The sequence below is a fragment of the Podarcis erhardii genome (assembly GCF_964252035.2).
Source record: "Podarcis erhardii genome assembly, chromosome: 10".
Taxonomy (NCBI): Eukaryota; Metazoa; Chordata; class Lepidosauria; order Squamata; family Lacertidae; genus Podarcis; species Podarcis erhardii.
The window spans coordinates 20,898,245-20,920,999 of record NC_138500.1 but is presented as its reverse complement, the minus strand read 5'-3'; the positions used below and the strand labels follow the sequence as shown (position 1 = coordinate 20,920,999).

Below are 22,755 nucleotides of genomic sequence, written 5' to 3'. Positions count from 1 at the left end.
AGCTGCGTGTGTGGACTTCGTTCATCTTAATGTTTTCTATCTGGGATGATAATGGAAGTTCAGTCTGTGTTGTTTCATCTGTGATGGTTGTTTCCATTAGCTCTAAAATGGCATTCAAATCCTGTTCACACTAGGGAATCAAGATTGGACTGGCACCACTTCAGCTGTGCCCCACTCCAGAACAAATAACCCACACATTTTAAAGTCCATAGATGGTTTAATCAGTCAAGAGGAACGTTTTCACCTGGCACCTAAATATATGTAATGGCAGTGCCACTGAACCTCTCTGGGGAAAGCATTCCACAAGCAGGGAGCCACCACAGAAAAGGCCCCCTCTCATGTTGCCACCCTCCGGACCTCTCGTGGAGGGGACAATTTAAAAAGTCCTCAGATGATTATTGCAGGGGGCCCTCCTACTCATCTTAGTGAGTGGGGCCCTAGATGCACAGTGGATCACTGGTAAACAGAAGCCAACCTCTGGATAAACCTAATGAAAAAGTGTCATGCCCCATAAAGTTTTTGTGGCGTAAGCATCTTTAAAGAAAACCCCATCTAAAGTGGTTTGCAAATTAAAAATGCTGAATATTACTTGCTGGATACCGTTTGAGCAGACAGCTGCAGTGCTTTAAACTTGAGGATTCTAAGGGCACGTCATGTTTCACCTTCCAGCCAGAGAAGTGTTGCCAGATTTGGTCGCCGTGCTTCCAGATGCTGCCCCAACCTCTGACACTGCCAACGAGACCACGGCTTCCGCTTGCTATGCTTTATACAACCTGACTCAGAACAGCTCCCAGAATGCTCGGCTTCTCTTGAACTCTGATGGCATCTCAAAGGTTCTGAACATCAGCTTGAGTGACAGGTGAGCCATTTTCATATATACCCACCCACCCCCCAAAAGCACAAAATAAACCGTGTCCCCAGCATTGTCCTGCTGTCCAGAGATCCCTGTGTAATATCCCTGCAGTGCTAAAGAACTACCTTGTTTCAGGGCAAGGCTTGGCATGCTCTGTTCTGAGCAATTACAGTGGTACCTCTGGTTACCTACTTAATTCGTTCCAGAGGTCCGTTCTTAACCTGAAACTGTTCTTAACCTGAAGCACCACTTTAGCTAATGGGGCCTCCTGCTGCCGCTGCGCCGATTTCTGTTCTCATCCTGAAGCAAAGTTCTTAACCTGAGGTACTATTTCTGGGTTAGCAGAGTCTGTAACCTGAAGCGTATGTAACCCGAGGTACCACTGTATTTGTTTAGGTTGGCATCAGCATGCAATTGAGTTTAATGAGTGGTTTGATTGATATAAAAACATTTCAATATGTTTCAAGAGGTTGCACTCGAGTGATAACTACATTTCCTTTATTACTGTTTCTGCCTGCAGTTATGTGGTCCAGTTATTATATCCCTTTGTTCTCTTACAGAAACACTGGCATTGTAGACCTAGTTCTCAAACCCATGCCAGTGTTGTGCCATTTCCAACTTTTATATATTCCTAAAATGCGTCCATTTCAATCTCCCTCCCCAGAAATATTTTATTCTCTCATTCCTTCTTGTCTTCTATTTCTGCTTTACCTTTTTCTTAGCCACACTTCTTTACCATGGCATACTAGAGAGATACAGATATTCGTTCCTATCCTCTTGAGTAGGGTTATTTGCTTTCAACTGATTTTTCAACTGTATTTTTAAAATTGATGTAATCCACCCTGTGATCTCATGTTGAAGGATGGATAAGAAATTAATTAATTAATTAATTAGCAACAACAATAATAATAATAATGGGGATTTCATCTAACTAAACCCATTGAAGTTAATGGAATCTAAGTTAATCATGTATATTTAACTTCTCTGTTTTGCATAACCAGCATTGGATACAACCCAATAATAATTTTCCCTCTTTTATTCTTGATTCTGCTGGCGGGGAACGAGGGCTTTTCTGTGTCTTACTTTGCCCACATTTCTTCTTTGTTACACTCCCTCTGTTGCTCTCTATTTCTTTACTACAGCATGTGCTCCTGCTCTTTTTCTTTTAAATATCTTCACACTTCCTTCTCTAGACTCTCTTTCCCGTTTGCCTTCTCATCATCTTGATTCTGCCAAAATCTCTTCCTCCTTGCTAAACCTCAGGTTATGATTTGTATTTTGTGCCTGCATCACCCCTTCTCCAACTCCTCTTTCTCTTTGGCAACTCACTATTTCCTGAAATCCACCTTAAAGACCTCCTCCTTCTTCTTCTTCTGTATATACCTACACAGACATTGAGTTCCTCTTCAGGGCTTGGTTCAAGGTGCCCTTGCCAAGTGAAATTAGGTGAGCAAGTACCAAACTGAAGGTCTTCTTGTGGTTGGTACCTCGGCTATACAACAGCCTCCTCAGAGAGGCTCACCTGCTGCTTTATCCATGGTCTTTTTAGTGACAGGTGAAGGAAGACCTTTTTATTCACCTGGACTGTGTTTTAGATCAGCTATCTAAACTATTTTATACCCAGGGAATGGGCAGCTGTATTAATTTAATGTACTTTACCAACCTTCTGAGAAAAATACAATACATTCAACAAAGCCACAGAGACTTGCGAACTACCCAGCCTAAAATGAACTTATAATGTCTGGTTTCAATAGATTTTTCAAATGCTTAACTCAGTCTTTTAGATAAGTTAATGAAGATACTAACAAAGGGTAAGTTTGGTGTTATTCACAATACCGAGAGATGCTAGTGAATTGTGAATAATATTGTGAATAACACCGAACTTACTTTTTGTTGGTATCTTCATTAACTTATCTAAAAGACTGAGTTAAGCATTTGAAAAATCTATTGAAACCAGAGTTCATTTTAGGCTGGGTAGTTCGCAAGTCTCTGTGGCTTTGTTGAATGTATTGTATTTTTCTCAGAAGGTTGATAAAGTATGTATAATTATTGTTCTGTGTATATTAATTGCCAGCGTGTTGCATGAGTCGCACTACTTCTACCAGCAGCACAGGTTGCATTTTTCTAGTATAAATTTAATGAGCATTAAACTAATAATAATCTACATGTCTCATTCCTTGTGCTTGTTTCCTTTCCTACCTTTTAACCTAGATTCCCTCCTTCTTTATTCCCCCTTTCTGTTGTGTACCTTCCTGTGTTTTTTTGAGACCCAATGCCCCATGGGCAAGGTCTGTTCTTTTTAACTTAGCTGAGCTGTTTTGCAAATAATGCTGATTGCTGTTGTTATTATTCTCCTCCTCAGCAAAGCCGGCAGAGCTGCTTCCATCCTTTTGTATTCTTTGTGGTCTCATGCTGATCTCCACAGTGCCTACAAAAAGGTAAGCTGTCAACTAATTCTGGGGCGATTACCTTCCTGTTGGTCACAGTTGTTGTTTTTCAATGGATTTTAAGTATTACAGGTCTGTTTGCAAAGTCAGTTCTCTAACAGCGCAATCCTAACCATGTCCACTCTCAAGTAAGTCCTTATTGGATTCAGTGGTGCTTACTCCCAGTTAAGTGTGTTAGGATTGTAGCCTTAGTCTTCAAGAGACAAGCCAGTGACACATTTTCTCTAATTTAATACTTCAGTTTAAAAGTATAATCATTAAAGAAAAGTTCATTGTTTCATAACAAAATGAAGCAGTTTCTTCTCTGAACTTTTAGTCTGTGTTTTGTACCAAAAAGTAATAAAGGTAGTTCACATTTCATTAAAAGTATTAATTTCCTGTCTCCCTTTTCTTACCCAAATATCCTGCAAGTTCTCCAGAAAGCTGTTTGCCTAGTAGTGTTTGCATATCTTCCTCCAAACCACGTGGTCAGCTCTGTAGAGAGGTCTGAAACAAACATCGTTTTCTGCATCATGCACAGATCCATCCTGCCCAAACCACCTCCGCTCCATGTGTTCATGGATGACCCTGGCTTCTAATATTGTGAAAGCAGGAGAATTTAAACTCTTTTGGTTTAATCTCTCTTATTATTTTTTTCATTTACAAGGCTAATTTTAAGAAGACTGATTTCATCAATAACAAGACAATAAGAGCCTACAATTCGCTGAAAGACTGAAAAGTAGGCAACAAAGACCTTAAGGACCGATGAGACCATGCAGGAAATGGTATTACCATATCTTCAGCATTAACTCACCAGCAAGAGCTGCACGGCATCCTCCAAGAGACTGATTTTATACTTTCCAAAGGATAACCAGAAGAAAGTGCCCCCTCCCTTCCCAGATAATCTCTGCCTTACACCACTGCTTCTTATTCTTTTTGAACTCAAGACTCATTTGCAAATCCTGTGGCCGTTCAAGTTGCATCAAAGTAAATAATTTGAGTACCAACTCTGATATTTACAACCATTCACACATTATATTTTGGCCCACTTTTGGAGAAGGATCAACTCAGTATCCTGGTTTTATATTATGAGAAACTAAATAACCAAAGAAAATGGGATTTCAGAAATTTCTATGAATATTTTTTTTTTTTTTGCTTGCTGTTTTTTGCTATGCCTCACTACTAATCAGTGCTTCCTACAAAACTGCTCTAGTCTGCCAGATCTGTTGAAAAATGGAGGCAGATTCTTTATAGACTGCTTTTGAAACATTTTCCTGGGCTGTTGTGGGTTTTTTTAGTGTAATGCTCCAATGACCATTGCTGCATATGTGTGTGTGTGTTTGCTAAAACCTAACTTTCTAGCAATGTGGAAGTGAAAGAATGTACCAATGGAGCTATTTTTAAAATGCTTGTGAACTTGAGGGTTCCCCTTTTGTATTTCTTTTAGACAGCCACACTTGTGAGTGTCCCAAATCACAAGACTATTCAGTTTGAGGACTCAACCAATTCAAGTTTCATGTGTGATTATTTCTTCCCTTTTCCTTAAGTTTGCCAGCTGGACAGGAAAATGTCCTGACTTGTTGCAGTAGCATGGTCTGCACAAAATCAACCAGGGATGTTTATCACAGCATAGAGATAGCATCATCGCTTGCTAAAAGAGGTGCTCAGATGACCTGGCTCACATGCTCAGAGAATGGGCAGGCCAGGAGGGGCACAGGAACTAGCCCTGCTCCCTTCTAGCAAAATGTTTACCAGCCACATCCCTCCAACATGTGAGCATTCAAAGAAGGCCTCTAGGAACGTACCACTGGAGGTGCATAGAGCCCTTTTGCATGTGTGCTGAATGCAGATACCATGGCGGCATGGCTGCCAGGCACTTTGACAGTGGGACTAGTCTCTTATCAAACAGTATTGGAACAAATGGGGGGAAGGTCACCTGAAACCACCTTCGCCATGTCTTCAAGTTGCTGTTAAACAGGAGTAAGGAACCTGTTAGAAACAAATAGGCAACCCTGCTTTTCACCTGAGCAGGCTTGGTCTTCCAGCTTTTTAGCCAGGTTTTGCAGCGGTGCCTTCGAAGAGCCACTTGATCTGCAGCAGAAAATGGTGGTTGAAGTTTAAATAGTACCTCGGGTTAAGAACTTTGCTTCACAATGAGAACAGAAATTGCGCAGCAGGAGGCCCCATTAGCTAAAGTGGTACCTCAGGTTAAGAACAGTTTCAGGTGAAGAACAGACCTCCAGAACGAATTAAGTTCTTAACCCAAGGTACCTCTGTATCACTGCTGCTGTTAAAGGCACAGGAGCAGGGAAGTTGACAAGTTTCTACTACTACAACGATTAGCAAGAGTACAACTCAATGAGCAAAACTTCATCCTCTTGTTGCATGAAAATTGCCCGCATTCCCTTGAGTATGGGCAGAAGCTGCCTTCTTTTGGCTCATTTCAACCATTTGGAAAGGTTTCCCCTGCTCATTTTCTGCATGGTACGCAGCTGTTAAAGGCACAGGATCCAGGGTCATAAAAGAAGTTGGCGACACAGCAGTTGTCTGCTGTTTCCTATATCAAGCAAATGAAAGTATGGCTTGTTGGGTTTTCTTTCTTCAAAAAATGAGAAATATAATTACGAATTTTTGAATCGCCCTTGACACTTATCTCAAGTGGTGATTACAAACATACAATTAAAACTGCTAAAAATGGTTTTGAGAACAGTTCAAAGAAACCTTGAAATTAGGTGTTCATCTTCTATTGTTTATAAACTTAAGGCAGACACCTTTTCATACAACTGGAAAAGCTTGTTGAAACAAAAATGTCTCAGTGATTTACAGAAAGTAGGGAGTGGGCACCTGTCATATCTCAGCAGGGACGCTGCTCAGCAAAACGGGGGCAGCCACACTGAGAGCCCTGCTCTGAGTCCAGCATATATTTGATATTTGGAGGAATTTGAGAAGAAACTCTTCCACATATTGCAGTGCCCTACTTACAGGTAAAGGTAAAGGGACCCCTGACCATTAGGTCCAGTTGTGGACGACTCTGGGGTTGCAGCGCTCATCTCGCTTTATTGGCCGAGGGAGCCGGCGTACAGCTTCCAGGTCATGTGGCCAGCATGACTAAGCCGCTTCTGGTGAACCAGAGCAGCGCACGGAAACGCTGTTTACCATCCTGTCAGAGCGGTACCTATTTATCTACTTGCACTTTGACATGCTTTCAAACTGCTAGGTGGGCAGGAGCAGGGACCAGCAACGGGAGCTCACCCCGTCGCAGGGATTCGAACCGCCGACCTTCTGATCGGCAAGTCCTAGGCTCTGTGGTTTAACCCACAGCGCCACCCACGTCCCTCACTTATAGGGCATGGTTTATTTATTAAAATATTCTGACGACATCCTTTATATGTAATAAGGTACACAAAAACAATAAATAAATAAAATTACAGTTCAGAATAAAACAGCAGACACTAGGGCAATGGCAAATAGAGTTAAAAAGAATTCACCAGCCTGCAAAAAGTATTTGGATAATAGGTTTTTAGGAAAGCCCCCCAATTGCATCAGTACAGATAGCTCTGCTGTGCTTGTTTGTTTATTCCAGCTTTGAATTTCCTCACCTGAATTCATTGTTTGGTACATTTAGAAATCTGGAGTGCTCTCTACTTTTTCTCAGGTTTCCTTTGGGCATTTTTTAATGGGATTATCAATGCGTGTGTGTCTGTGTTCCCTAAAAATGCAATCCTGTATGCACCTCCTCGGAACATAGACCTGTTAGGTGATGCCTAGCTAGGTTGTACTTGGAGTAGACCGAATGAAATGGATGGACTTGTTATTGCTGATTTTAATGAAGTATGACTAACGTTGGATATCGCCTGTTGGGTTCAGTAGGCTTGCTCTCAGGTAAGTGTGTGTTGTGCAGGTGGGCCTCAGCCACATTTCAAAAGCAACCAGTTCAGACCTCTTCCTCTTTCCTAGCAGCTTGTGGGGCAGGGAGAGCGATAGACAAGTGAGTCCCTCTGCATCCATACCTACCCATTGCTGGGTGTGACCCACTGGCATCCAGGTGGAAATGTGGCTCTTGAAAGAAAAATGTCTTCCTCACTCCAGTAAGGAGGACAGCACTCTAGGTACATCCAAGGTTGTCCAGGTGACAATCTGACTGAAGCTAAACTGGCCTGCATCTATTCAGTGCCTGGTTGGGTGGCTGCCTGGCCTCTTTGGGGTCCAGGATGGAAGAAAGGTGGGGTATTAATGGAAGAAATCCCTTGCCAACTGTGCTGTGTGGTGCACCTGGGAATCACGGGTCAGTAGATTCACTGCAATCATATCTGTCTGGTACTTCACTTGCTTGCTTGTTTATGTGCCTTCATAAATCTTCCTTTTCTGTTGTTGCAACAGTCAGTCTCTTTCCCTTTCATACTAGTTTATTTCTAGCTATCCTGGCCATCTACAATAGCTGTTTTTCTAAGTATGTGCCAGGAGATATTTATTTAGCCTTCCTCACACCCCTCCCAGCAATGCATTCTTTCTCTGAGAAGCCAGGAGAGTCACGCAAGGGTGTGACCTGCTCTATCCTGCTGTGAAATTCTGTTTGTTGTTGCATTGCTGAGCAATTTGCTTTTGAGAGCCAAAGGGAGTGTGTCGAACCCATTGGAGCTGCCAGTATTTTTAGTAATTGTCTTTTGAGTTCCCTCTCCTGTGCTTATGCACACTTAAGTCTGCAATCCTGTGCTCACATACTGGTGAGTAAACTCCACTGAAATCAGTGGGATTGACTGCGGAATACATAGGTATAGGATTGCACTGTTGTTAGGGCTTCCCATTTATTTTTTTACAAAGCAGCAAATGCAAATTTGTGCCCATGTATCTCCAATACAGTTTATTTGATGCAAACGGCTTACAAGTTTTGATGATTAAGCAGTATAGAAATCCTATTAATTAAATGCAAACATACATGAACAAGGAGCACAGAAAATTACTCTACAGTGGTACCTCTGGTTACGTACTTAATTTGTTCCAGAGGTCCGTTCTTAACCAGAAACTGTTCTTAACCTGAAGCACCACTTTAGCTAATGGGGCCTCCCACTGCTGCTGCTGCGCCGCCACTGCACAATTTCTGTTCTCATCCTGATGCAAAGTTCTTAACCCGAGGTACTATTTCTGGGTTAGTGGAGTCTGTAACCTGAAGCATATGTAACCTGAAGCGTATGTAACCCGAGGTACCACTGTCTTGCTTTTCACTGGTGCTGCTTTGAGTCTAGCTTTAGTATAGCCCCAAGACAGGGCTGGACCGTGTGATAGCCTTCTGATGCTGGACTACAGCTCTCATAATCCCTGAACGTTGGTCATGATGGCTGGGGCTGATGGGAACTGGAGTCCAGGAACAACTAGAAGGCAGCACATGGGCTAATCCTGCACAAAGGAGAGAACAGCTCATTCAGTTGTTGGCAGGAAGCCCTAATGCCAGTGTTGCTTACATTATTATTATGCTTCAGCATGAACCCCAGAGATAAACAACGGGCTTTACCTGCCCTTGTACGTACGATACAGTTCTTAACTTTCCCACGCCCAGTCATAATCTGTTTCCAACAGCTCTGCTTTCAGATTGACAGATTGCTTTTGGACCGAAGTCAGAGACAGCTTTAACCTGAAGTGCTGCATATTCCCAAGCAGTAGCTGCTCTTTAAGATGGGTGGCTCACCTCTAGCCATCCAAACTGAACTATAACTCCCAACAGCTTCAGCCAACGTGGCCAGTGGCCATGGATGATGGCAGCTGCAGTCCAGCAATATTTGGAGAGCCCCAGGTGAACAGCCTCTGCTTTATTTCTTATATTTTGGCCCCACTTTCCAGAAAAATAGTCCTTCACATAACAACTCTCTGAAATTTAAAAGATGCACTCTGCCTTTGGGTTCACAAGCTAAAAAGACAGAATGCAAGAAAGTAGGAAAGTGTGGGGCAAAGGCAGGGGAGGGTCAGTCTGACAATACAAGAACTAAGTACTGGATTATATGCAGGCACTCATATCCATTTGTGGCAAGGCTGCTCTTCCCTTCCTCCATTTAAATGTATTCAGCTATGATACTGCCTTCTTCCAGCACTGAGCCTAAGCATTAACAACAAAACTAGCTTGGCCAACAAGAAGCAACATCCCCGTTTTAAATCTAGCCAGCCATAGCTGTAGGTTCAACATTTGACTGCAGTGCCTGGGCCCTTGATCTTCCCTGTTTGTGATGGGGCTTCTTTGAGTAATCTGGACTTGCCTATCATTCACACACAGTGAGCCTCATTCATGCCTCCTTTGTGATTGTGCATGCAGAATGTCCCTGTTTCAGTCCCTGAACCACAACTCCCATCAGACCCAGACAGCATGGTCAATGGGAAAGGTTAAAAGGATCAGGCAGCAGGTGACGAACAAGACCTCTTTCTGCCCGCGACCCTTGAAACCAAGTGCCAGGGTAGACAATATTGGACAGTGGACAAATAGTCTGACTTGGTATAATAAGGCAATATCCTATGTTCTTAAGCCATGTTCCAGAAGTCAAAATGGCATTCAATGAGCACATGCTGGGGGTCAAAGATCAGCAGGCTCTACCCTGCATGTTTGTTAAATGGACACAGTTTGAACATCTCAAAAGGTCTAGGGGCGGGGGGGAGCATCACTTACCAGGCTGACCTGATTATAATGCAATTGACCTGCAACACACAACCATAGGGCTCATCCATATTTCCACTTGTCCCATGACTAGAAAGCATGGGTCCAAGTGATTTTCTGCATTTCCTATGCTTTCCAGACATGGGTCCAAGTAGTTTTGTCTTTGCCCCACTGCTTCCCCCCAGAAAACCTGCTCTTTTGTGCTGAATTGGAGCAAATGTCAATCCGGACAAAACACAACTGACGTTTGTTCCAATTCAGCGGTAAAGAGCAGGTTTTCCTGGGTGAAAGCAACAGGGTAAGTAGAAGCATGAATGAACCATATGCTATATTTCTGAAGTAGTAGTTTTGAATGAGCACCAGCAAGCATGCCAAAAAAAATGACACGTGACAGTATCAAAAAGGACTCAAATGCATCTGTATGATGCTCCAGAAAGCAATACAAGTGGCTGTGTACATGCCATATGTTTAAAGCAAAGCCCACCCCACCCCCCGAATCCTGGGAGTTGCAGTTTACCCCATAACAGAGGTACAGTTCTGAGCACCCTTAGCAAACTACAGTTCCCAGGATTCTTGAGAGGGTGCTTTAAATGTATGATGTGTACCCAGCCTGAGCTTGATTGCTTTTTCTTCACTTGGAAGTTGTGCTCTAGACTTCACAGCTCCCAGGCAGAACTTGCTTTGGGCCATCTCGAGGAGAGCATTCTTGCACACAACTCTCCCTTCTACTGGACTGCAGACGGGAGTTCCAGTCACCCCCAGACAGTAAGCACCAGGAGTGGGGACTGAGCTTCAGGGTCCAGTGTGGCCCTCCAGACCTCTCTTTGTGCCCTCCTCCCCAGGTCACCCCACCTCTCTCCAGGCCACAACCCTCACCAGCCCTGCCCTGCACGTTCGAGTCTTTGCACTGTAGCAATGCCTTCTGCTTGCTTGAATGAAGGGTGGAGGTGTGTGGGCACAAATCTATGACTCTAGTTGCCTGGAAAACAGCCGACTGCACACAGGCAAGAGGCACAAGGGTTGCCCTGCCGACTTTTGGCTCCATCCCTGCCCATCACTGGCATGCAGTCCCTGGAGAGCTGCCCCGGAGGAAATGCAGCCCGTGGGCTGAAAGAGGTGGTCCACCCCTTAACTAACATCCCTCCTTAGAGCCCTTTAGAAGCAGAGTTAGGAACACAGGAAGCTGCCTTATACAGAGAGCATTTGCACATCTTGCTTCACCTACTGGCAGCTCTTGAGGGTTTCAGACTGGAGTCTCTTCTGGTCCTACCTAGAGATGCCAGGGCTTGGACCTGGGACCTGCATGCAAAGCAGATGGTCTGCCATTGAGCTACAGCACATTTTATATGAAGTGGGATTGCAATGGCGAGAGGTGATATTCTCCCAGGGTGGGAGTGCATTTTATAAGTTGAGATACGGTATGCCAAACACAAGCACATCTAGTAAGTACAATTTGCTCTTAAGCAGAAACCTCTCTTGCCCCATTCTCTAGCTCCACCACCACTGTTGCTAAACAGGTTTTCTGGGGAGAAAGGATAAATCATGGAAATCATGTAATTTATTTTGACAAATGCTGGTCACTCCCTCTGATGTTAAAAAAAAGGTGGGGGAGAAAGCAAGCTAGAAGCTATCTGGGGGAAAAAATACAAGGCCTGACAACATTCTTCCTGCACGTTTAGTATTCTGGTGTCTTCAAACTATGACCAGAATTTCTTCCAAAAGCTGCCTGCCCTCGGGGTTCAGTAATTAGCAGCCCAGTTTGCACGTAGCATGAAGTCAAATGATGGCATACCATGAGCAAGCAAACACACTGCGGCACAGGGAGAAAATCATGACCAACTATATTTCACCCCTCTCTGACTCCTGCCACACTATGGGAGCTCAGTCATGGTTTACCTTGGCAGTGCATTGCTTGAAGCCAAACTCGTTGCTTGCTTTCTCCTAACAAACCATGAGTGCATTGTAGGGGGTTGTACTAGATTACTCTTGGGGTTGTTGTAAACAAAATCTGCCCTTTTTCCCTTATGGGCTTCAAGAGCCCATATAGAGTCCTTACGCCCCATTTTCCTTCGACCTCGCAGAGAAATATTTGAGGTCAATTTGGAAGGGACAAAATGGTTTCAGGACTTTTTCTGTGGGGTTTCAGATATGTGGTTTATATATGCAGTTATGAGCATTTATCTTTTATATATAAGACCTTTTTAAAAAAATTCGGGGTCCTTTCTAACTCTACAATTCTGTGAGTGGTAAGCTAAAATGTATGGAGGGAGATGAACTATTAGCACAAGTTTGGAATTAGCACAGTTTAGTTCCCAGAGGAAGAGTGAAGTGGCTGTGATTTTTAAGTATTAGTTTGGCTTAGCAATATGTTGTAAACTACTTTGAGGGTTATTGTTGTTTTACAATCAAGCGGTGTACAATTTTATTAAGAAAGAAAGAAAACTCAAAATGTCACAGCAACTACTGCATAGCAGTTGCAGAACCTTTGCCCCTTTCAGATGTTATCATATGTCATATGTAGAGGGGGACTGGCAAATCTTCCAGTTTGAGTTTTGCTCAGTTTCATGTTTCCACCTTTCTACATCACTTTATGAACTTTTCAAAGTGCTTGTGAAAATTTACCATCATCTTAGTGCAAATGTCTTTCAATATGCACTTTTTTTTGCATTTTTTTTGCATTTTTTGCATTTCCCCTAATATACTGCATTTCTTTCTGCCCACTCATTCTCTTCCTCTCGAGGGAGGTATATCTGTCACGTCACAAGAATGTACAGGACTCCAGTACAGAAATACATTTTTCTTAGGGCAGTAAAGGTACATTCAAAGTTCTTACATCAATCTTCACCCTAGCTAGGGAGAAGAGAGCAGAAGATATGTTGTGGTGGGGGGTGTTTGCTCAGAGATTAGTGCTGGCTTTGTCTTAGGAGGTGCTGTGCCTTCATGTACAATGGGTCAGCAGATCTGCACTGGGAGGGACAATTGCAAAGAACAATTTAGCTGTGTTTGATGAACAATAGCTGGTTCCTGCTGGGCGTAAACCTTTGCATGAGGGGTTTCATTGTGATGGCTGGCTGGATTTCACACAAGGAAAGCTGCACCCATGTGCGGGCTGTGTTTAAACTGGGCCCAGCTGTTTTGCATTAGGTTTCACTGAACTGTTTACACAGAATTCACTGCTGCCATTCTGTTGGAATGAACAACAGAAAATGGAAGCGATGGGTGGAAAAGGTCTAGTGGCCCTCCTTGTGGGAAAAGTAGAGTACAGAGTATGTGCTACATCATTTCTCTCAGGTAAAATTAAGACCTTACAGTATTTCCCTTTGGAATTAAACCTTAAAACATGAGTGGAGAACCTCAAGTTTAGAAAATTCTTAAGACCTAGTGCCCAAAGTTATACCATGCATCATGTATCCTTTTGCAAATTTTGATACAGGTGAATATTTTAAAAAGTGCTCTCTTTGTGCTGTGAGACACCTTCTGGTGACTCTGGAAAATCCTGTTTATGCAAGAAGATGCACTAGTGTGCTAGATTGTTTTTTATATCCCATCATTCCTAAATACTTCCATCTTCAAGATCTTGCTTTATTCATAGTAATTTAGCAAAGGATTGTGATTGTGCATAAGCCTATTGCTCAGAAAAGGGGATTACTCAAACATCTCAGTGACAGGAGTCTGCTGAGCAGCCTTTTAGAATTTCTGAGAAGTGAGGGGGTCTACAACTGCAGAAATGGAATTATGTGGAACCCAGACTTTTATATGATCGAGATATAACACACAATGCAAAACAAGTTTGCCATGTCATTTTTGTCCTGTAACACGTTGTGTCAGGCTAGTAGGGGCGACTTCTCAAGATCAGGCTCAAGGTTTCCTCATATATACCATCTTTACTTCTGACAAGAAGCAGGAGCCCTGCATCTCTGAGCTGAAGCACAAAATTTGAAAATATGACGGCAGAGTTTAAAAAGCAATCATTAAAACTAGTGTGGAGTTTTGGTTAGAGTGTTGGACTAGAACAGGGAGACCCTATTCAAGTCTCCAATCGGCTGTGACATTGGGCCAGTCACAGTTGTTGAGCCTAACGTACTTCACAGGGTTGTTGTCAGGAGATAACAGGGAAGGGAAGGAAATAATGCAGTGCATGCCACCTTGGGCTCCTTGGAGGAAATGTGGAGGGGGTTTATTATAAATGTAATAAAAATGTGTAAAAACAGTTGCATAAGCCTGCCTGTGTAAAAAGGTCTTCAAGAGATGCCAAGATGTCTAAAGTAAGGATGCCTACCTAATCTCTGCTGGGAAAGCATTCCATAGTACGGGACCAGCAACACTATCTATTTACATTAATCATATGTTTCAGATATGAATATGAAGATATGAGGGAGAAGCAATATGACTGCTTCCATCATACCTAGCTTGGCCCTCTAACTAAACTGAACCTTACCTATCGGGCCCCTGCTGGGATATTCTTTTCTTTATAAATAACCTCGGATGTGCAGGGTCTGACTAATCCTAAATAGCCAGAAATGCTACCTTTCATGGAGCTTCCTGTTTAGAGAGCTCTCAGGATGGGTTTGTTCAGCAATATGAGCTTCTGACTAAGCTAGCTGACTTGAGCTAAGATTTCTAAACACTGGCAGTTGTTTACACAGTCGCATCTAGATTCACAGACCCAACCCCAAGCAAATATTCCAAATACACAACACAGGCCTCAGTTTGGTTTTTAGTTTACTTTATGAAGCAGGAGCTTCACCAGTTTATAGTGTGCAGATACACCAGGCAAGAGGTGGTTTAGATCCAGTCAGGCCTGGATTTAGGTTTGATGAGGCCCTAAGCTACTGAAGGTAATGGAGCCCTTTATATGTCCAGCTGTCCTTTGTCAATAACAAATTGTCAACTGTTTTTTCTGTTGAATATATGCTATATGGTAATTTATGGACCTAATAGGTATCTAATCCTGCCAACCTAGCAGTTCAAAAGCACGTCAAGTGCAAGTAGATAAATAGGTAGTGCTCCGGCGGGAAGGTAAACGGCGTTTCTGTGCACGGCTCTAGTTCGCCAGAAACGGCTTAGTCATGCTGGCCACATGAACCGGAAGCTTTACACCAGCTCCCTCAGCCAGTAAAGCGAGATGAGCGCCGCAACCCCAGAGTCGGCCACGACTGGACCTAATGGTCAGGGGTCCCTTTACCTTTACCTTTAATAGGTATCTAAAGCCATTTGCACATAACAAATAGGAGCCTACACAACACAAAACACTGTTGCTGTATGTAGGTTTTATTTTATTTGTTTTTATCTTATATTTTGGAAATGTACATTCAGGTTTTTTTCCCCTTTAAATTTTTTTTGGGGCCCGAAGAGAGTGGGGCCCTAAGCTATAACTTGTTTAGCTTATACACAAATCCGGCACTGGATCCAGTGTAAATTCATTTGGCTATAACAACCAAAATAAGCCCCAAACACTCAAATAAATCTCTCCTCTGTCCTGCCTTCATTCTCTCTCTCTCTCTCTCTCTCTCTCTCTCTCTCTCTCTCTCTCTGTGTGTGTGTGTGTGTGAGAGAGAGAGAGAGAGAGAGAGAGAGCACTATTCATTCTTTTAAAAATCAAGAGTGGTTTACAACAATTTTATGTATACAATAAATACTATATTAAAAGGCTAAAATAAGAAATCACCTGTTACAGAAATATGTATTATTAATTGCCTGTCTAAGCCTGGTGGAATAGAAAGGTTTTTAGCAGTTGTTTAAAAGTTGGCTCAGAAGGTGCCTGTTCCAGATTTATTGGCAGAGTTTTCCACAATAGAAGCACCATTTCTTGTTGCTGTCAAATGAGTCTCGACAACTCGGCGCATGACCAGTGATGCTCCTGCAGATTATTTCAGTGACTGAGCTGAGACATAAGGGTTTGGGTGGTCCCATAGAAACTTAGGTCCCTGGATGTAAGTTTTCAATACAATACAAGGACCCCGAACCTGCCTCAGTAGCAGATGTAAAACAACATTTCGGTAAGCCTCTCCTTTTGTTCAGTTTCCAAATAATTCTCTTAGCACACCTTCCGATGTGAACAATACATTTAGAGTCAATAATGAATTATATCTAAGACTAATGTTTTGGCAGTTGTGAAGTCCCACCCAAATGTAAACACCGTATAATGTGACTGGCTCTAATCTGTCAACGTAAACTCTAGATAGGGGGAATCCTGGCCCTGAAGGAGTGTGAGACTCTGAGGAGTCTACTGGACGTTCTCTTATTTGGCTATCTCTACTACATGGCCTTGGATTGCTCAGCTCTGTTGCAATTTATCAGGAACGCTTTATCTTGCCGTTACCCCTAGTGGAGGCATCATTCTTCTTAAACTCCCTCGGATCTGTAGAAGTTCCAGCTCTGGGCCTTCATGCTGATTCAGAAGGGAGTCTCTTGGTTCTGGAGTTAAGATTCAGGAAATGTTAATAGCAAGGACAGATCAGGAGGTATGATAGCAGCAGTTCAGGGTGGGGTGGGAAGAAGTCATTTGTTATCTTTATGTGATTTCTTATCTGCCCTTCTCCATAAGGTCCCAGGGCAGGTTTACAGCAATGTAATATACATTTTTAAAAAGCAACAACTGGAGAAAACAGTTCCATTTAAAAAAAAGAAGTAACACCATTGCACCTGGAACAGAAGAGTATAAAGTCAATGAAGGACTTGGGAAAAACAAAACAAAGTACCTTAACCGTAAAGGCCAGGGCATATGTGTTCAGCATACAGCAAAAGCTATACGAGAAAAATGTTAGACACACCCACCCCTCTGTGGGAAGGCAGTTCCTCAATTTAAGGCTGTCACAGAGGGGGAAACCCTCCCAGGCTGCCATTGCCCAGACTTTTGATGATGTCAGAACTACCAAGAGAGCCCCCTCTGCCAGTCTTGAGAAGCAATAGGGATGGAAGCAGCTTTTTTTGGGTATTTGGGATCTAAGGCTTTAAGGCTTTAAACACCAATGTGAGCACCTTGGATTTGGTATGGAGCAAACTGGCTGTTTTAAAATCAGGGTTATGTGAGCTCTAAATGGAACCCTGGCCAGTAACCTGGTTGCTGCGTTTTGGACCAGTTGACTCTACCAAATTAAGTCTGGAATGGCAGCCCCATGAGGAGTGCATTGCAATCAGTTCTGGGGGCTGTGTGGAGTTCAGTGGCCAAGTCATCTCTGCCCAGGAGGGACCACAGCTGGAAAAGCAGCTGTAGCTGGAAATCAGCACTCCCAGCCCCTAAAACCACCTGAACCTCCATTGACAGTGTTGGTTACAGGAGCATCCCACAAGATGTGGACTTGTTTATTCCAGAGGAATGCACCCCCATTCAGAATAGGCAGGCTCTGCACCTCCCATACTTGAAAACACAGAACATCTTTTTAGGATTTAGCTTCAATTTATTGGCCCGCATTAAAATGTACTAGCCCCCTTGAAATGAGCATCGGAAGCAAGGGAGGTGGTGCATCTAGAAAGCAGAAGAAATACATTTGTGGGGGCAAATGAGATGTGTGGAGGAAACGAGGAAGGACAAGACAACCATTCCCTGGAAATGTATTTCTTCTGGTTAATGTAAGGCAATTCTATTCCCACCATTATTCATGAGTGCTGACTTGCAGAATTGACAGCCAGCTATTGACATTGTGTTGTGTTATCTTCCTGGAATGCGTCTGCAAAAATTGAAACACAAAAATGCTAACCAGGCCTCTCCTTATCTTGTGAGATCTGCTAGGAGCTCAGCTCAGACAGAGATCTGCAGGACTGTGATGCGTGCATTTAAAAGATGGAGAGTACAACAACTGAAACATGGAAACTTTTCTCAGAGGACTTGCCAGTTCTAATTAGCACATCTGTTAAACTAAGTGTGGTATCTAAGGGATCCATTCTGAGTTCATTTATTTGAATGAGTCTAGCCCAACACCACCAAAAGGATTGGCAAAATGCTGGCAACTCTAATTACAGTACTGGGTTTCAGTGAGCTGCAAATCCCAGCAAAAAAACTTGCTGGGTGACCTTGGGCCAGTACCTGTTTCTCAGCCTAATCCACCTCACAGGGTTGCTGCAAAGATAAACTATGCCACCTTGAGCTGCTTGGAGGAAAAGTGGGATGTAAATGTGTGACAGCCCCTACACTTTAGACTCCCTGCGTATTGATATCAGGCAAGTGCCTTAGCTGTATGCTTTTTGGCATGTTTTGGTTTAGGCAATCCTATCCAGACGTATATAACTTACTGTCAAATAAGTAAATAAAACACATGTAACACTTGCTGTGTGAGGATTTTGAGCTTTCTCAGTTACTAAATCATTTGAGCAAAATATGTTGAATGGCCCAAAGGTTACAGAGTGGCATCTGCACAACTTCCGGGTTGGCGCCCCCGGCAATGGCGGCTCCTCCGATCGGGAGGAACTTGCTCCGTGGAAAGTTGGGTCTGAACCGCCACGGCGAAGGCGGAGACCCATTGAAATCATAGGCGGAAGAAGCTTGTGAACCTGGGATTCGGCTGGCACCTTTTGCGCCTCCCCTACTCATGGGGAAACCCTGTTTTGGGGATCCGGAGTGACGTGGGATGAGCGGCGTGGTGCTTTGAATCGACCGCTTCTTTCACGGAGTGAAGCTGCATTGCTGTTGCTGGAGAGCGCTGACTTTTTCTTGTGGACAATTGGATTTTAAACAACAACCCATGAGTAAAACGGAAAATTGGATCTTTAAATATCTTAATTTGGCATCGAACGGGGAAGGTTCAAAACAGGAAGCCCGCCTTCCCCTTTTGTAAATAGACTGAAGCAAAGAGCTTACAAGTTAAGGTCTCGGAAAGCCTTATGTAAAGGATTAAACTTCCATCGATTGAAATTATTAGACCCCCCCTTGGAAGCAGGAGAAGAGGGGGGAAATTTTGGACTGTGTATCCTGCAGGAGAGAGTGATTAAAATTAAATTACCACTGCTCTGAACCTGGGAACGGGCTCCCAGTGATTGACGTTTCGGGAGAATTCATTGACAGCGAAGAGAACGGATGTTGACAGTCAGTTAAATAAGAGAAATATATTGTTTCCATTGTCCACTTCTGCGTTTAAAAGGGAGAAAAAGTATCTGAAAATTGAAACTATCTTTACTTTTTGATCTGTGTTGGAAAAGATTGATACAAGTGGAGACTGTTCCCCTCTAGAGGGAGCTTTTGAAACTGTTACAAGAGTGGAGCTGGGAAATCTCCAGCTGCTTGATAAGAACTGTGAGAACTAGAGATTGACCTTGGATATTCAAGAATGTTGACAGGGGAAGCCTTATGGACTGCATTTTCTAAGATAAGCCACTTGTTGGAACAGCTTCATAAAAAGATGGATGTTATGACTACTAAAATTGACATTTGGAACCAAAAGTAAGCACCAATACAGAAATTATTCAGGATTTGGCACAGGAATATATTTCAACAGGACAAATTGCTGAAAAGGAGGAGAAAGTTGCTGTTGTCGAACCTAAAGTAATACAAGGGGAAGCCTTAGCCTTACAGAGGCAAATTGAGGACTACAAGTTGAGGCCCTTTATGATTGAGACTAGAAAAAGTCAGATTTTGAAGATCGGAGCCTGGCCTGGACTAGAAAAGGAAAGTTGGAAAGATCCCTCTATGCATGGATTAACTGACTTTTGGAATATGGACTTGGGTCAGGAGAAGATTGGAGTTCTGGGGGCCTTTGGATTTGGAGGAATTTTGAAACATGCCCAGAAATACTTTATGGATCCTAGTTTTAATTATGGAAATCTGGCTGACCTGTCGAGAAGGAATAAAAGTATCGTTGGATTGGAGTTTCCCCGAGATCTGCTCTTCAGCATCAAAGAATATGAAGAAGACTGGCAGAAGGGACGTGGAAAAGAGTTAAGAGCCTCGGACATAAGATCTCCAGGTTGATGGACTGTATGGAGTTGACGGAAGTGGCTGGTAGAGTCCGAGACTGGGGAGAGGAGATGGTGGAAGAAGATTGGAAATTTAAAGTCTATATATAGAAATATTGTAAAATTAATGAGTGATAGAAAAATGTTGGAAGGAAATTTTATGGCTTTGGCTGAAATGCTATAAGGAGTTAAGCTTAAATAAGTATACTAATTTTAATGGAAATAAGATAAAAAACATGTTAAGACATTTATATGATAGAAAATAGAGAAAGATGGAAAGGAATTGCTGAAACAATTAATGGAAGTGGAATACAAAGAGGGAGGTGAGAGGAGGTCAATGATACAAAGGAATGAAAGATAGAATATGGAAAAGGTATGGTGTATGTTTTTAAATTGTTTTTGTTTGGTTTGGTTTAGTTTACTGTGTTAGTTTAATGTGTTAAGGTTGTGTTTTGTATTGATTATGTATTGTATTGTTTTTTCTCTTTTTTGTTCTTTTTTTTTCTTTTGTCTTCTTTCTTCCTTTTCTTTTTTGTAAGCTGTAAAAGTAATAAATATTATTTTTTTTAAAAAACAGAGTGGCATCTGCACATAAAGGAGATTATACAATGAAAACTTGTTTGGCGCACCAAAATTCCAGGTTGACTCAAAATGCAGCATTTACCACACCGATTACCAGGGATCACATAGAATGCTTAACCTACAGGTTAAGTGCAATTCTGCCACCCAGTGGAAAGCTGAGATTCTGTAACATTTTAAAATAGTTATCAGTTTCTTTTCAGATTTCTGTGAGCAACAGCAGGGTATCATGGTTGCACAGAGGTCAGAGCCACAGATTCTTTGATAAAAGAAAACCCTGTTTTTGTTTTGCAGAGTTTTTGTGGGAAAGAATATATACCATTGCCTTGTCCCCTCACCTGTTTAGCTTAAATGGTGGCTTTCTTTCTGACCATAGGAGATCATTCCTGCTGTGAAATAAGTAGCAGTATGATGTTTGTGTCCCACTACTCCAGTAGTTACACCTCTTATAACGAATGTTTGCGTTTATTCATCTTTCCTATTGAGATTCTCTGAGCTGTGCATGTTTCCAGGAACTGGTAAAATGCTCCTGCTTCCATTTTGTTTAATACATGAACCAAAAATGCCCAACTATGGCTCATGTCACAAACGAATGTGGAATGCCTCACCCTACGTATGATTGGCTGCCCTCTGTACTGTTGTAAACAAAAATTGCCCTTTTCCCTTATGGGGTATCCAAGAGCCCATACAGAGTCCTTACATAGGTTCCCTATTGGTAGGAGAGAATAACAGAGGCCAACCAGAGAATATTGAGAAGCAAAGCAGCTAGTAAGCTTGATCTTTATTGATCTGTTGCAACAGGGTGCTCCCCTCACCCGCAGGAGAGAGGAGGGACCCAGAAAAATGGTGTGCAAGGCCTTATAAAGACTTTTGAAATTGCCACCCTGTAGAGCAAGACCACCCCCAGAAACATCATACATACATCACAGAAGGGGTGTAACCTAAGACCACCCCTCAGATACATCACACCTACATCACAAAAAAGGCGGTCTAAAACTGAACATTTGAATGTTGTTTTTCTCCTATCGTTTATTTCCTGTCTGGCAGGCTACTTGATTGGATTTCCTGGGTAGCCTGGCTAGTCTTTTGTAGTGATAAATACTTAGTTCCTGGGCCAGGTCACAGGCTCACACCCTATTCAAACACAGACAGGATTTGTGAAGGAAAAGATAATGGGGAGGCTTTTCCAGTTTGACCTTGCAGAGAAAAGATTTGGTCAGTTTAGGAATCAAAATGGTTCCAGGTTGGCCTTCCTGTGCTGATCTATGTATGTGCTTGGTTGGTACACTTATGAACATTACCATATATCTAAGACCATAAAATTCCTATCACAGTACCACTGTTTTTTCATTAACTAGATTCTCAAAATTAAATCAATTTTGAAATTTGGCTTCCTCCCAAGTAAGCATGCATAAGATTCCATTTTACTTTTTCAGAAAATTTGTTGGTATTCCTGCTGATTCAATTGGTTATTTTAGCTATTGCTCTGTAGTTGGATTACTGCTTTAATTGTTGTTTGCCATTTGTATTCCTTTTGATATTTCTAGTTGTGCAAGATGTCTTCAGTGTGTCCAAGAAAGGCAGAATGTTTTCGGGGTTTTTCCTAGGCAATAAGGCTGCAGTCTGGAAACTACGTTGGGAGTAAGCCCCACTAAATTCAGTACTTCTGATTAGGATTATAAAGCAATTAAAGAGCAGTCGCTGCTGCTATTTCTGCCCTTCTTGTTATGCTAATTTAACTCCTAAAGACAATTACTTTCCATGCTTGATCTTGACTGAAACCGATTCAGTAACATTTAATTGCTCAGATACTCTAGCCCAGTAGTTCCTCCCTGGACCTTTCCTTTGGAAAAATTAAAACATACTGTTTGTACAGGCAGTTTATTTCCCACGCCACTTTATTTAGTGATATACCCCCGATTGTGCGTTTAATAATTTAGGTCGGAGCAAGGGATATCCAAGCACACTTCATTGCTTAAATACGTTTGTTTTTTGGGAATTGCTGAACATTAATCAAAACTTCGTGGGGAGGGGGAGGGGCAAGTTCTGCTTTAATGTCCAGAACAGGCAAAGAAGGCAATTCTTAAAAAAAATTGGTATGTGTTTTTATTATTATTTAAAAACCATATATTCCTTATTCGACGAAATAAGCAAGGAGCTTGGTCAATAACTAATGCCACAAACAGATAGGTAGCCGTGTTGGTCTGCCATGGTCAAAACAAATTTTTTTATTTTGTTAATGCCACAAAGACGTCGGCGGCGGACGCCAAAGCTCCCCTCTAAGCGGCCCCACGAGGGCAGAAGGCGAAACGCTTCGACCCCGCCCCCTCCTCCCAGCATGCTCTGCGCCAGGTGCGCGGGCACCCCCTTCC

The 22,755-nt window shown here is 42.6% G+C and overlaps 1 protein-coding gene and 1 long non-coding RNA gene across 3 annotated transcripts in view; both read left to right on the top strand.

Moving 5' to 3' along the window:
• PKP2 (plakophilin 2) overlaps positions 1-4,785 on the top strand; it is a 49,836-nt gene extending 45,051 nt beyond the window's left edge. For both annotated transcript variants that reach the window (XM_081878895.1, XM_081878894.1), the window contains exons 11-13: positions 670-859; positions 3,216-3,291; positions 3,947-4,785. In XM_081878895.1, the coding sequence (XP_081735021.1) occupies positions 670-859; positions 3,216-3,291; positions 3,947-4,015 (335 nt within the window). In that variant the 3' untranslated portion in view covers positions 4,016-4,785. The remainder of the gene's footprint in view (positions 1-669; positions 860-3,215; positions 3,292-3,946) is intronic.
• Positions 4,786-8,292: 3,507 nt separating this feature from the next.
• LOC309351152 lies at positions 8,293-15,583 on the top strand. The gene is made up of 2 exons (XR_014160727.1): positions 8,293-14,857; positions 15,117-15,583. It is a non-coding gene; the product is annotated as an uncharacterized lncRNA (long non-coding RNA).
• The last annotated feature ends 7,172 nt before the right edge of the window (positions 15,584-22,755 follow it).